The sequence below is a fragment of the Palaemon carinicauda genome, chromosome 5 (assembly GCF_036898095.1).
Source record: "Palaemon carinicauda isolate YSFRI2023 chromosome 5, ASM3689809v2, whole genome shotgun sequence".
Classification (NCBI taxonomy): Eukaryota; Metazoa; Arthropoda; class Malacostraca; order Decapoda; family Palaemonidae; genus Palaemon; species Palaemon carinicauda.
In genome coordinates, this window is record NC_090729.1 from 119,984,796 (window position 1) to 120,000,718 (window position 15,923).

The 15,923-nt window shown below is 33.2% G+C and overlaps 1 protein-coding gene across 1 annotated transcript; it reads left to right on the forward strand.

The window, feature by feature from the left end:
• Positions 1 to 861: 861 nt before the first annotated feature.
• Positions 862 to 11,410, forward strand: LOC137641443 (uncharacterized). Its single transcript, XM_068373985.1, has 3 exons — positions 862 to 990; positions 6,432 to 7,245; positions 9,143 to 11,410. Coding segments are annotated over exons 1-3 (1,266 nt in total). The 5' UTR covers positions 862 to 989; the 3' UTR covers positions 9,594 to 11,410.
• The last annotated feature ends 4,513 nt before the right edge of the window (positions 11,411 to 15,923 follow it).

Genomic DNA, 15,923 nt, shown 5'->3' on the forward strand with positions numbered 1-15,923 from the left:
TCGTTATAAGATCATAGAAAAAAAACAAACATTCATCTGAAGAAAGAAAGAAACAAACAAATACAGCCGTTTCTAGACCACTGAAAGATAAAGGCCTCAAACGTGACTTTATTTCATCTACAATCTGGCCACTCCGGATTGGTGATGGTGGGAGACTTAAGACTTACCGCTCACAGCAAACCTACCTAGTATGGGTGTCCCTGCTTAGTACAACTTTGCTGATCAGAGCGATACGCATACCTTTCACCACACTAAGGCAACCACACAAAATTGTGGCTATATCACACTTTGTATTAATTTAATAGACATATAACTCCACAATGTTATTTCAGCCATCTTCCTTATCAGAGAGAGAGAGAGAGAGAGAGAGAGAGAGAGAGAGAGAGAGAGAGAGAGAGAGGAGATTCTGACTCAAGGTCATCTTAATCTTCTGGCTCCCATCCACCGATGCCGTGAACATTCTTCACATTCAGCGTGTCTAGGAATGTGAAAATCTGGATTCTTGTATATTATGAATCCATGTTTACATAAATTAAGATTTACGAGTATAATGGGGTATACCAGTACAGAAAAAAATAGTAATCAACCCTACTTCCTTACTTACGCAACGTCAGAGGAGTACGACATCTCAGTCTGCACAACGTGACAACAGTTACGCACGTTGGGGCCAGGATTTAAACTGTTAAGGTAATTACCTTAGTTTGAGGTAATTTGCATGGTTTCAAGGTATTTTTAAGGCAATTCTAAGGTAATTTCAGTTTTACGAAGTTACGAGCTGCAAATTTAAGGAAATTTGGAAAGTTTTAAGGTAATCTGAGGTAAAATATTTGGGGGTACTCTATCGAAATCCTCTGGGAGTATGTGACAGAACCGGGCCCAGCCAGGATGGTCAATTCAGTCAATGTTACCCTGTACTACGAGGAGGTTGACTGTGTCTTTGTGTTCCTGACCTTCAAGGCTGTTGTGTTGAAAAAGGGATCACTGTAGCGAGTAAGTAAATAGTTGGAATTACAATCTTGCTCATGGATTCGGTAATACTGTATTGCAAGTTTTTTTTTTTTTTTTTTTTTTTTTTTTTTTTCGAACTCTTCATTGTGTTTTTATGTAGTGAAATGTTTCTTGAAACGCTGAGAATGAAAAGGGAAATGTACAGTGGAATTTGATATTATTTGTTTACAATTCATGGCATTAAATGGGAATTAAGAAAATGTTAAATACAAGTATGATTATTCGATTTAATGATTAATTTCACTTATATAATATAGAGCAAGTGTCGATATATATATATATATATATATATATATATATATATATATATATATATACATATATATATATATTTAGACGTCATTCTTGATGGCTCAGGTACACTAGTATATATATATATATATATATATATATATATATATATATATATATATATATACACATACATATCTATTTATGTACATATATATATGTATGTATATTTATATTTATATATATATATATATATATATATACTTATATATATATATATATATATATATATATATATATATATATATATATATATATATATATATAAAACTATCAATATATACAAATGAACTTGTGACTGTTATCTCAACGTATCACTTATCCCTTCCAAATATGAAAACGAAAATCTCTTCGATGTCGTACGATTAAATCTATTCTACTGACTGCAATTTCCCCCATTCAATGATGGCTTTCATCAGAGCTGTAGTGAATAAAGGAAATACACTTCGGTATAAGGGCCAACACAATAGTAATTTAGATATAAAGTATTGAAATCTTCGAAGGTCGGCGATTTTGTTTATCCTCTTCGATCGTCTTTTGTTTCCGCTAGTTTACGCCAGATTTGTTGCCTTGTCATGGCTCCGTTTTCCCCCAAAGATTTACAGGGTCCCTTATGCAGTATATATTTTGTTATTATTATTATTATTATTATTATTATTATCATTATAATTATAATAATGATTATTATCATTATTATCATTAATATCAAATATTATTATTATTACTATTATTATTATTATTATTATTATTATTATTATTATCATTATTATTATTATAAAATCTTGTTATAATAGTGGTTATTATTATTATTATTATTATCATTATTATTAAATATTATTATGATAATGATTATTATTATTATTATAATTATTATTGTTATTACTATTATTATTATTATCATTATTATCATTATTGTTATTACTATCATCATTATTATTTTCTTTTATTATTATTATCATTATTATTATTATTATTATTATCATTAATATTAGTATTATCATTATTATTATCATTATTATTATTAGTATCATTATTATTATTATTATTATCATTATTATTATTACTAGCTAAGCTATAACTCTAGCTGGAAAAAATAGGATGCTATAAGCGTAAGGGCTCCAATAGAGGAATATAGCCCAGTGAGGAAAGGCAACAGGGAAACAGATAAACTATATGAGAAGAAATGCGCAATAAGAATTATATATCTTAAGAACAGTAACAACATTAAAAGAGATCTTTCATATATAAAATATAAAAAGAGACGTACGTCAGTATGTTCGACATGAAAACATTTGCTGCAAGTTTTAACTTTTCATGTTCTACCGATTCAACTATATATATATATATATATATATATATATATATATATATATATATATATATGTTTATATATATATATATATATATATACATATATATATATATATATATATATATGTATGCATATATATATTTTTATTCATATATATGCATATATATGAATAAATATATATATATGCATATATATATATATATATATATATATATATATATATATATATATATATATACATATATATATAGCATCATTAAATTTATGACAAGATTTGTTTTGTAGCTTTTTTGTATCTTTTCTTTTCTTCAGGCTGAAGTTTTGGAAGATAAGACGGAATTTGTTACTGTTCTGTTCTATTTGTTCAAGTTTATTCAGGGTCACAGAATTTGTTCATAAGGTCATTGACTATGAGAGGCTAGTGATTACTATATTAGTGTGCACCAGAAGCCTGTGTTGAGCGTGCAAGTGTCTTTCCTTTTTTGATGATCTCTTTTGATTTTGCTGGATATGTGCGCCTTACCTATATGTCTGCAGATGCTCGTTTTCACATGTTATTTTATATTTTTCATACAGCATTTCTTGGATTTACCTAACCCTCCTTCACTTGCTGCAAAGGACTTTATTTCTTTCTAAGGACCTAAACTAACGCCAATAGAAAACTCCTTATGCAGACGTAATGCCTTCTGTAATATCTGTGAGCCAATTGGTATCACGCTCTTGGACACAATTGTACACTATTAATAAATCTAAGGCCTCTAATTTCACTAAAACTTTATCACTTACCATCACAATGACTTTAAGAGGGGAAGGTGCTGTGGCCATGCTTGATGATATCTCCTCTCTACTCTTGCAGATATCCGGAATCAAAGATCTGTTCTTTCCATTCCTGCACCGAATTTCAGCAAAAAAAAAAAAAAATCTTCTCTTTCTAAATTAAAATTGATAATTTTTGCCTTTGGCCCAAAACTCATTTCTCTTGATATGCATTTAGAGGCAATAGTTTCACAATAGTCCACGATCACCTTGTAAATTTCTTTTTGTTATATGTAATGGATATTGTTATCATACACACTAGGCTATAAAAATTTTGTGAAAGACTTAAGATAGTAGAGGTGAAAGCACAGGTATCTCGGCGCTGAGCATAACAAATGACTCGGTACGTGCATACATCAAGTCTCTGAATTGACTGGGTGTTGAGCAAACGAGTGGATGGATGGGGCGCAATTTGACAGTTTTGCCAAGTGCTTAGTGTCTTCACGTCTTTGAGGCTAAAAATAAGTATTATCCGAATTTGTAAATGGTGACAATTGATCAACTTTTTATAAATGAATCCAATGCTGGAGGCTCTCCGGATAAGAAGGGTGGACTGGATATGAAACAAGAACATAAAGTATTAGATCTTTATGAATCAGTTTTATATATGAAGATTCATTTAGGAATAACGAAATTTATGCTTAATAACAGAGATGTTTTATATCTAAATTCCTATTCTTCAATGAAAATATCTAAGAGGGGGAAAAATAATTAAAGATTCATTTTAGAAATAAAATGTGAGTCATAAAGGATTCTGTAGCAAGGAACTGTATGTTGCTGAGCTTTAGAAGTATGGGGATTTGAACTCTTAACATAAAGAGGGTATATTGATCAAATCTTCTTTCATGGAAGTAAATTGTATTTGTTCACTGTAAATAGAGAACACGATGAAGCTGCCCAGCTGCCTAGCATGGTTGGCACAAGAAATGAAAAAGTTGGCGGGCAGATTAATAGAAAGAGTTCAGCCTTCCAGATCACATACTTTACCTGGAGTTCCACAAATATGACCAAAGGGTCCAATATCAGAGTGACTTCATTTTCACAATTAGCATTATTCCAATATACATTGGTTATGGAGTACATGAACATCTTTGCCGCATACTTAGGTTTGTTATACCTAATTGGTTAAAACTGCATTATCATTACTAGTGTACATGGGCCGTCAAAAATGTCGTCTAAATATTTAGATAAATATGCACCCACACAAATCTAACCATCCCACCCCCACCCCCTTACATAACTACAGTCCGCTGGTTTGGCAGTTTGTGGGTGAGTTTCCTTATCCAATGTACCCCTTGGGGTAACCCCCTCAATAGGGTATGACTGCTATTTGTATATCTATATATTTATACATATAGCCAGACACTTTGTCTTTATTACAAAGGTGAGATGAAATAAGCTTGATATATAATCAATATATTTCCAGTAACAAGGACCTGATAATATGCAATGTACTCAGCTCACTAAAAGCTAATTTGATTTGCACAATTGTAATTGATGATCTTCAAGGATATCCGAGTCATCCAGGATGTCATTGGTGGTACTTCGAGCTGTAATTGGCTTGCTGAAAGAAATTTTGGTTCACTTCAGGAATACTTGCTTAGCTTAGGAGAAGACTTTGTTCTCACAAGGGATACTGTATTGATTTAAGGAGTATTTGGGGTACATACTTAATTCGAGGTGTACTTGGCTTGCTGAAGGAGAATTTGGTTCACTCCAGCTTAGGAGAATACTTTGTTCTCACAAGGGATACTAAATTAATTTAGGGAGTATTGTGTTGACTCGGGTGGTATTCAGTTCACTTAAAGAGTGCTTGATTCAATTAAAAGATATGAATAAGGTAGAGAACCTGTATGATCTATAAACAGTCGTTTTTATATTACAATTTTCCTTATTATTGCCAATGGAAAGGAGATAATATACAGAAATGTCAAGGTTTAGGAGGGATAACTTAATAAAGATTACTTACAGTATTCTCATTCTTTAGATGTTCTACTACCCACTGTATAAACACTTGATCCGTTGATCTGTATGTATGACTTGAACATATTTCTTTATGTTCAATTTTTCTTTTCCCAATTCTAGATAAATTTTTTTTTTCTTTTTTCATGTTATGATATTTTTGTATTGAAGAGTTTAAGAAAGGGCAAGCTATAATCGGATGGCTGTCTATTGAGATTTCAGTATAAGGATTATTTGGATCACCTTACCAGTTTTGATATTTTGAGAAAAAGAAGTTAACATGAATTATTATTTACACTTCAATTTGGTGGGCTTCACATTTAGGAATTTCGAATATCATTTTATCTTGCAACCTTTTCTTATAGACAACATTGACATCAAAGTAATCTGGGTAATATTTCGATAAGGTCCCACCCAGCGTTTATCGCTTGCCAGTACGTAGGAGTTTGATGTTATTCATTTTTCGCGAGTGAAGCGAGCGCATGGCAGAGCAGAAACCATAAGATTTCAGTAATATTTCGATAGAGTCGTCCGCAGTGCGCTCGCTTCGCTCGCGAAAAAGATGCACTGGCAAGTGGCAAGCGGTAATAGCTAGGTGGGACTCTATCAAAATATTACCGTAATCTGGTCCTTATTTAATGTAACTCAAAGATCAATGCCAAACAACATATCCTTAGATATATTAAAAGGTGATAAAACCTCTTTAAAACACCACGAGCTTTTACTTAGTAAAGGATATATTATTTGGGATGTTTTTTACACAACATTTATAATGTGGAATACAACTAACATATTGAAATCATTTTCTTTCCTAATAAGTTTTATCCAGATATCCAGGTAGTAAATTCTGTTAAAGACTTCTTATTTCATTTAAGTAATGTTTTACTGTTCAATCTTTTCAAAAGAGATTTTTGTCTGAAACGAAATTATAAATTTAACGAAACTAACATGAAATTGAGAAAGTTAAGACTTTTTATATGCTATTATGATGTATACTTGCACACAATTTGTTAATCATGTTCATTTCTTTATAACGTTCTAGTGGCATCAACGGAAAAGCAGCCAATTACTCCTCAAAGCCTGATCACTGAGGAACATGTTAAGGAAGTCCTTAAATGCGACAAGGGAAGTGATGCTGTCCTGGAATCCTGGAAGGTGGTTGACTTCACCAAACCTGGAGATAATTATGCTTGTGTAGTGACTAGTGTAGAAGTCAAATACCTAAAAGACAATCAAGAGTCTCAAGTCACATACGTCGTCAAACTCAATGGGCTCAGGAATCTCGAAGGGTTTCCAGACTTAACAATTGTCATGTTTGACAAAGAGGGGAAGTTTTATCAAGAAATTTTACCGGCTTTAAATGAGGCATTAATTTCAGCAGGGCAAGAACCCCTTCGCCTTCCTAAGTGTTTTCATGTTTTCCTAGAAGATAAGAAAGAGCAGATTTACTTTGAAGATCTTAGAGCTAGAGATTTCAAAATGTTTGACCGGAGGAAAGGTATGGATAAAGATCACGTTGACCTAGTTATGAAAGAAATCGCTAGAATGCATAGTGCATCTTATCTTTTGATGAGCAAGTTTGAAGAAGGGGAGACTGCCACAACAAAATATAAGTTTCTCGAAAAAGACTGGTTAACCTTTTTGCCAGATGGTAAAGACTTATTCTTACCCATGTTTCAAGCTGAAGTTGATACTGGGGTAATGATGCTGGAAAAAGTTGGTGGATACGAGACTGCCATAGACTGGATGAAATCGTTTAGATCTGAAGTGAAGGATGTTCTTGGTGGTCAAATGTGTAGTAAGAAATTCAACAGTATATGCCATGGGGACTGCTGGAACAACAACATTCTTTTTAGGTAAGATAGATAAGAGGAAATCTTAAGCTCTGTCCACAGGGTAAGGCAGTGACTGCTATCGTGCAAAGTCGGCATGCACGACAGTAGTCCCTCACGAAATCTAGGCTCCAAAACGGAGAACAGCTCCAAAACGGAATCCTTGCTCCAAAATGGATTTCCGGATCCTAAAAGGAGCTCGGTACCAAAAGAGATGCCAACTCCAAAATCGAGTCCGGCTCCAAAACTCAGCCCGGCTCCAAAATGGAATCCCGGCCTCCACATGGTGTTACCTGACCCAGTAGAACACAGATAACAATGAGAGACAATGATTGCCCAAATACGCAACCAGGCATTCTGCTCGTTGTTCGGTGAACAAAAGCAGGAGGTACATGCGACACACCACTCGCCTTTGTTCGCAGGCACTGCCTTATTGTGTGAACCGGGTTTTATGAAATACTGCCTTATTTAAGTCTCCATGCATGAATCATTATCATTCAGGTACCTGAAACACAAATACATAAATTTCTCTTGGGTTTTAAAGATCAAAAACTTTGTAATAGATACATTTTAAGCTCCAATCACAAAAAACCTCTCACTGTTTAACTTTGTATGGCTGCCTCTGTCCTCTTCCACCTTGTGAGGGGGGACTCAGAATCAGCCAAAATAATGTCTCTCTCACTTTTTGAAACCTACAGAAAAATGCCTCATATTTCATATTACCAGAAACTAAAGTTTCTGATTGCATTTGTTTTTTCAGCTTTTGTTTCTTCATCACATAAGAGTTTATGGCTTCTTCCGATGTGAGAAACCAAGGGATTCTAATGCTCTTTGTCCTACATTTCTGTACTACATTAAATATTATTGCATCTTGTAATTTTTGAGATCATATCAGTACTTTCTTCGCTGGAGAGCAAATGTGGATCATCCGAATTCCCAATATTATAATAATGTTTTATGATAATGTTACCAAGGATCTTGAAATTTTGCGTAGTTCCTCTATTCTACAAACCTTAAATCTGAAACATTCTCTACTGGATTAACACAATGTTATCTGAGACAATGTCTACGAGGGAATATCATCTCTATCTTACCGTCTTCAGCCAAATGAACTTTGAAACATCTCTATGTTTTGCTCTTGATATTTTCAAATACAACACATAGATGTAACTATTATAAATTCTTTTATAAAAATGGTAATTTGATCTGATATTGACTATAATCTTCATATATTTATTTTTTAACTAGAGAAATGACAATTGCTTTCACATTTGGGTCATTTCCTTTATACTTAGCAGACTATAAAACCAATGTAATTATTTTCAACTCGTCCAAAGGTTTTCTTTCTCAGTAACAAGTTAGAATCAATGTAATTTTCTATTCAGGCTAAAGTTTGCTGAGTTAATGACGATGGTACGTACTACCATCTAGTGCTAATCCATTCTCTCGTTTCAAGTGTCATCTGATAAGAACGTAAATTTTTGGATTCTGCAATTCGATGACTATATATATCCCTTCGAGGATTAAGAATAAATAGTCTCATCCCTCAAACCTCTCCCATCTACAATATTGTTCTATCGTGAAGTTATCTTAGACTAACACAAAGGGTTAATATGTTAGTGATATTAGTCTTTCAATAAAAAAAGAATTAGTGGCATATGAACATAAATGATTGATATCTCAACAGCATGATTGATCTATACTGTGTTTAATATTCTATTTTTCGATTATTGATAATCATATATCAAACTGCAAGCTGCAAATATTAGTACTCTTCAATATTTGTCTGATAGACATTTCATCTAAGTAATATTTTACTATTACATTACCAATCTTTGCTCTTGAAAGACAGACATGTTTACATACTAGTTATATCCATAAAAAGACCAAACAGCTAAAGACATTAATTAACTCTTTTCAGATACAATGAAGAAGGTCGTCCAATAGAGGTCATGTTAGTTGACCTTCAGCTATGTCGTGAGGCCTCACTGGCAACTGACCTGAATTACTTCTTATTTACCAGTCTGACGGGAGATGTCAGGAAACCTCATTTTGATTACTTCATGTCTCTTTACCATTCCTCCTACAAAGAGGTGCTCGAAGGGGGTAACTTACCAATGTACTTTACCCAAGAAGAACTTGTGCAGGAGTTCCGAGACAAGAATAAATATGGTTTGCTTTTCGCCTTCATGATTTTACCAGCTTTACTAATGGAGCCGTCGGAAGTTCCAGAAATGACAGACAAAGACATGAACACTCTGGCGGAAGAGTTCAGGGCGATAGCTCTGGACAAACTGAACACCAATCCTTTGTGTAAACCTCGCTTCCTGTCAATATTTGATGAACTCATGGAAACAGGACTAATATCTTGAGGACTGGTAATTTTAAGTTCAGCTTTAGGAACTTTCCATTAATGCTTTAAAGCCTAATGTCCTTTTCCAGTATCATTTTGTATTCTTCTTTATAAATAATTATATTACTCTATTCATAAAGTTCCAGATTTTTACTGTAATGAGAAAAACATTTCATTGGTAAATGTGGTATTCAATTTAACTTATTTCTTATTGTCAAGTGCGGGTATAACTTTAAAAACTGATTTGTAGCCGAGTTACTGAATTTACAAGTAAGTTCCTATTAAATGTTAACCATAATTTAACAATATGATTTAGTCTTTGCTCTCAATATCATATGAAGTCATGCTCTATAGACATTATATTAATTTACTCATTAGTTTTCCTAGGAGCAAAATACTTAAACTAAAAGCAATTTAATCAATGATAAGAGCGTATGATAAAAGTTCAAGATTTTTTATAACAAATAAATAGACAGTTACTATTAATTCTTTCATATTTTGTATCTATTGAAAGTTTCTTTCACAAAGCCTTTGCTTTGACTGGAGAATTTCTTTCAGTAATGATAAGTCCAACACTTGGAAACATTGTAAGTATTTGCTTGCCTTTCAGTAATGATAAGTCTAACACCTGGAAACGTTGTAAATATTTACTTGCCTTTCAGTAATGATAAGTCTAACACTTGGAAACGTTGTAAATATATACTTGCCTTTCAGTAATGATAAGTCTAACACTTTGAAACGTTGTTAGTATTTACTTACCTATCAGTAAGGGTAAGTCTAACACTTTGAAACGTTGTAAGTATTTACTTGCCTTTCAGTAATGTTAAGTCTAACACTTTGAAACGTTGTAAGTATTTATTTACAACATTTCCTATGAATTTTTAAGGCTTATTAGGTAATGAAAATTTGATTTGTATACCAACAATTTCCAGGAGATTTGTAGTAAGATAGATTAAAGAAATTAAGCTGCTCCTTTTATTTCTCCATGGATCTAATTTAGTGTTTTTAGTTAGATCTTGATAAAGCAGATTTTAAAAGGAGTACTTTTAGAGTGAAAAAATGTAAATGAGGACATTTGAGTTTAACAGACGATTGAAATTTTCATTTTAACAATAGGTTTAAATCGAAAGTGTTTCCTTGGGGTATAGAATTTAGTGCTTTAAGTTGAATATTGCTAAATGATTGTTTTTATTTTCACTGTGAAGCAACAGATAAAAGACTTTAAAAGGAATACTTTTAGAGTAAAAATGTAAATGAGGACATTTGACTTTAGCAAACGATTGAAATTTTCCTTTTAACAACGGGTTTAAATCTAAAGTGTTTCTTTATGGATAGAATTTAGTGCTTTAAGTTAAATATGGCTAAATTATTGTTTTTATCTTCACTGTGAAGCAACAGATAAAAGACATTAAAAGCAGTATTTTTAGAGTGAAAATGTAAATGCGGACATTTGAGTTTAGCAGACGATTGAAATTTTCATTTTAACAATGGATTTGAATCTAATAAAAAGTGTTGGAAGGATTTGTTGTATTACCCATCAACTTAAGCAACATAAAACGAATAAAGAGGAGAAATAACGATTGAACTTTTTTTATAATGATTTTATTTCGTTGCAGTCCTTATAAATTCTATGAACAATGAAAACAAATAAGTCCTTTTCTTATGTTCTCTTTTTATAACAATATTACAGTAGCAACACTAGAGTGAATTATATTTTAAATATTTCTAGAAACTAGATTAAATGAGTTTAATTTGATTATAAATGTATAATTCCAGTTAAGAAGAAATCACAAAAGCGAGTCAATCTTTGATAACTTGTAATTGATCTTTATAATATAGCATTTATTATTATTAAAGAGTATATTTAGTTAGCGTTGTTTTCTTACCCCGCTGCAACTAATATAAGAAATCTATTGGCTCTAAGGTAAGAGAAGATCTAGATTCATATAATATAGACTCTATCAAGGAAAGTCGGTTGGTTGGTCATTTGAGTATCGGAAGAAGGCAAAAGAAGAACAGGTGAACTTTGAAGTATAGAGGCCTACACTTAAAAAAAACCGTAGTTTTAATTGGAAATTCTCCGTAAATATATACTGTTCTCAGTCGTATTTCAGTAAAATACAGGCGACCGTAATTTTAACATACTTTTGCTATTATCTTTTACGGGTTGATGACCATAATATCACTCCTTAACGTCAATATATCTGTTTTTTAAAACGGTAAATGTCTAGCAAAATTTATTCTAGGATTTTTACCGTTTTCTTTATTTTATTTTTTTTTTTTAGGAAAATTTTTTAACATTGTATGATAGTCAGAATTATATCGATACTTGAAGGAAAGGCAAAAAGAAAAAAAAAATTTAGACACCAAAATGCAGTTAAGAGACATATTCTTAAAAACTAGTTTACTTATGAAAACGAACCTATTGTTGAGAAGTATGCCATTATAAGACCATACAAAGAAAGGTTTGAAGTCAAAAGAATTGTTTGTGACAGCCAAGTTGAGAATTCGATTTTAAAGAAGTGAATGATAGATATTGGTTAAAAATGAAAAGAAAATTCTGAAGAGGTTGAGATGAACTGCTTGTGATTTATATTATATGTAGGAAAAATAATTGCTAAGGCGAGAAATGTGCTGATAGGTAAGCAAAAGTGTTAAAAGGGTTAAGAGTTAATGAAAGGATGTCTCAGAAGTTTGAGAGACGATAGAAAGAATTAGCAACAACAGGTTTAAGGTTTAAAGGCTTCTCATGAATGGCAGAGGCAAAGGACAGTGACATTGCCTTAGCAAGCTGGACAATGCCCTAGAGACTGACCATATAAACATATGATCAGAGCCCATACCCCTCTCCACCCAAGCTAGCACCAAGGAGGGCCAGGTAATGGCTGCTGATGACACAGCAGCTAAACCTATAGGTTCCCCCAAACACCGGCCCCCACTCCTTAGCTCTCAAGGATGGTGAAGTTGCAGCGACCAAAGGAACTAACAAGTTTGACCGGGACTCGAACCCCAGTCTGGCGATCACCAGTCATGGACGTTACAACATCGTCCACCACAAAGAGGAACCATTCATTCATAAAAGAGACTGGAAAGAGGCGTTGAAAGACGCACTGGGAAGTAAAGGCCTTAACCCTTTTACCCCCAATGGACGTACTAGTACGTTTTACAAAACTCATCCCTTTACCCCCATGGACGTACCGGTACGTCCTTGCAAAAGACTGCTATTTACATTTTTTTTTTTGCATTTTCCAAAATAATGAGACCAACCTGACCTCTCTATGGCGAAAATTAAGGCTGCTAGTGCAATTTGAAAAAAAATATATTGCAAAATGTGCTTGAAAAGAAAACGCCTGGGGTTTAAGGGTTGGAAAGTTACCAATAGCGTTAAGGGTAATATCCAGGAACCATAAGGTGAGTGGCACAGTGTGTAGTAGGGGTTAAACACTTCCAATGAGACTTGTGCCCTGTTTTGAAATGAGATGTTTTACTGGAGCCAAAAATGAACTCTCCTCTCTGTGGAATTTAAAGCTGAAAGTTTTATCTTTTGAATAAAAGGAATTAGATTTACTAGTCACTTACCAAAACTGAATGTAAATATTACAATGATCTTACCACTTGTCATTTCACGCAGAGAAAAATAGGACCAAAGCTAGTTATTTTAAGAATTTTAGGGATAAAAAAAAATTATTCTACATAGAAGCAAATGCTGATTAAGAACAATTGAATTTTAATGGAGAAGATTCAAATAAAGAGATGTCTTACGTAAATGATGTTCTAGGTAGATTAAGAGAGAATTTTGAAGTATTAGTACATATGAAGGATAGCTTAGCAGAACTGGGTGACTGTAGAATGAAAGAAGGAAAGAATAAATTTTACAAGGTTTGAGAATGTGACTTAAAATATATTATATTAATTGTTCAATACTTTTCTTTTACAGTAGTTTATTTATGTCCATGTATCCTTTCCTCACTGGTCTATTTTCCCTGTTGGAGACCTTGGGCTAATATCTTGATTTTCCAAATAAGGTTGTAGCTTAGCTAATGAAAATAACAATATGGAGGTTGAATAAAGAGGTTGGTATATGCAAGCAACTAATGGTTGATGATTTTTTATTGAATGGCTGACCAGGATTTGTAATGTATGTCTAGTTGAAGGAAAGGTTCCTGAGAAATAGATGAGACGTTCAATTTCTCTGTTGTATAAAGATGAAGATTATAGAGTTGACTGCTAGAATTTTAGTGATATATCACTACTTAGGGGTAAAGCAATGGTCGGATTTTTATTTTTAAAAGTTAGACAGTTATTAGGAAAAGTAACAGCATTAAAATAAATAATTCCTATATAAACTATAAAAAAGATGGAATAGTGTGCCCGAGTGTACCCTCAAGCAAGAGAACTCTAATCCAAGACAGTGGAAGACCATGGTAGAGAGCTATGTCACTACCCAAGACTAGAGAACAATGGTTTGATTTTGGAGTGTCCTTCTCCTAGAAGAGTTGACAAACATGTATAGGGAAGGAGCATAAAGTTGTAAACGTGAAACGGTATGTGCATCCTTTTTCACTATGGAACGCCAGACTGGGGTTCGAGTCCCGCTTAAACTCGTTAGTTTCTTTAGTCACTGTAACCTCACCATCCTTGTGAGCTAAGGAGGGGGTGGTTGTGGGAGCTCATAGGTCTATCTGCGGAGTCATCAGCAGCCAATGGCTGATCCTCATTGGTTCTAGCTTGGGTGGAGAGGAGGCTTGGGTGCTAATCGTATATGTGGTCAGTCTCTAGGACATTGTCCTGCTTGCTAGGGCAATGCTACTGTATCTTGCCTCTGCCATTCATGAGTTGCTTTTAAACCTTTAAAACGTATAGGAAAGCTATGTGTGACATTCATGGGATTATGGCAGCATCGAGAGAAAAACAATACTATTATTATTATTATTATTATTACTTGTTAAGCTACAACCCTAGTTGGAAAAGCAGAATGCTATAAGCCCAGGGGCTCCAACAGAGAAAATAGCCCAGTGAGGAAAGGAAAATCAAATATTTTAAGAAGAGTAACATTAAAATAAATATCTCCTATATAAACTATAAAAACTTTAACAAAACTAGAGGAAGAGAAATAAGATAGAATGGTGTCCTCGAGTGTACCATCAAGCAAGAGAACTCTAACCCAAGACAGTGAAAGACCATGGTACAGAGGTTATGGCAGTACCCAAGACTAGAGAACAATGGTTTGATTTTGGAGTGTCCTTCTTCTAGAAGAGCTGCGGGAGTGTGATAGAAATGAGGTTTTGAGACAGGTTGAATTAAAATTCATTTTGATAACAGCTGACCTTGCTTTATGAGACTTGGATGGTGGATAAAGCTCGTTGTACTAGAAGTAGATACGAGATAAGATTGTTATATCTCATGGCTGTTTATTATCTTTAAAGATAAGGCGATGTAAAATTTAATTGATGTTGCTCTCAATCCAGTGGTTGAAACATATAAACACATAAACAACAGCTAAAAGGGGGTTTCTTCTTAGAATCGGCTTATTTTAATGTTGAAAGCAGTTTGCAATATTAGCAACTTAAACAACGTTGGGTCAGGTCAGTACCTGGATGGGTAACCATTATGAAATGGAAGACGTTGTCAACAAACAAGGCTTTTTAATGTAGATGATATACACCGTATGGGATAGGAACGTTGTAATTTATATGTATATATATATATATATATATATATATATATATATATATATACATATATATATATATATATATATATATATATATATATATATATGGGAGCCGTTCAATAGAGTGACAAATCAAAAGAGTGACACAATTTGTCACTCTTAAAATAGCGATCAAAAGAGTGACAAATCAAAAGAGTGATATAATTTGTCACTCTTAAAATAGCGATCAAAAGAGTGACAAATCAAAAGAGTGACACAATTTGTCACTCTTAAAATAGTGATCAAAAGAGTGACAAATCAAAAGAGTGGCACAATGAACTTTCAGTTAGAAATAAAACCGAATTACTAGCCCTGATAGATTTTGTGCTAAGCAATTTATGGAAGACAATGATGAAAAAAAACACCTTGTTACTTTAGCATCTGGAAATGTATGTTGAAGAGCATTTATGCTTGCAATTTAAAAATCAACTAGTATAAATCTAGGTTTCAACTCAATTTCTTTTGTTTCTGAAACAGAAATTAATAATTCAAGCCTGGATGTATATACCTCCTGTGTTTTTCCAGGCAGTAGGGCATAAAAAGTTGTGGCCTGATTGATAGCGTCTCTGCCTGATTTGTTTGCCAGTCGGGGGTTCGAGTCCCGCTTAGACTCGTTAGTGCCATTAGTGTCTGCAA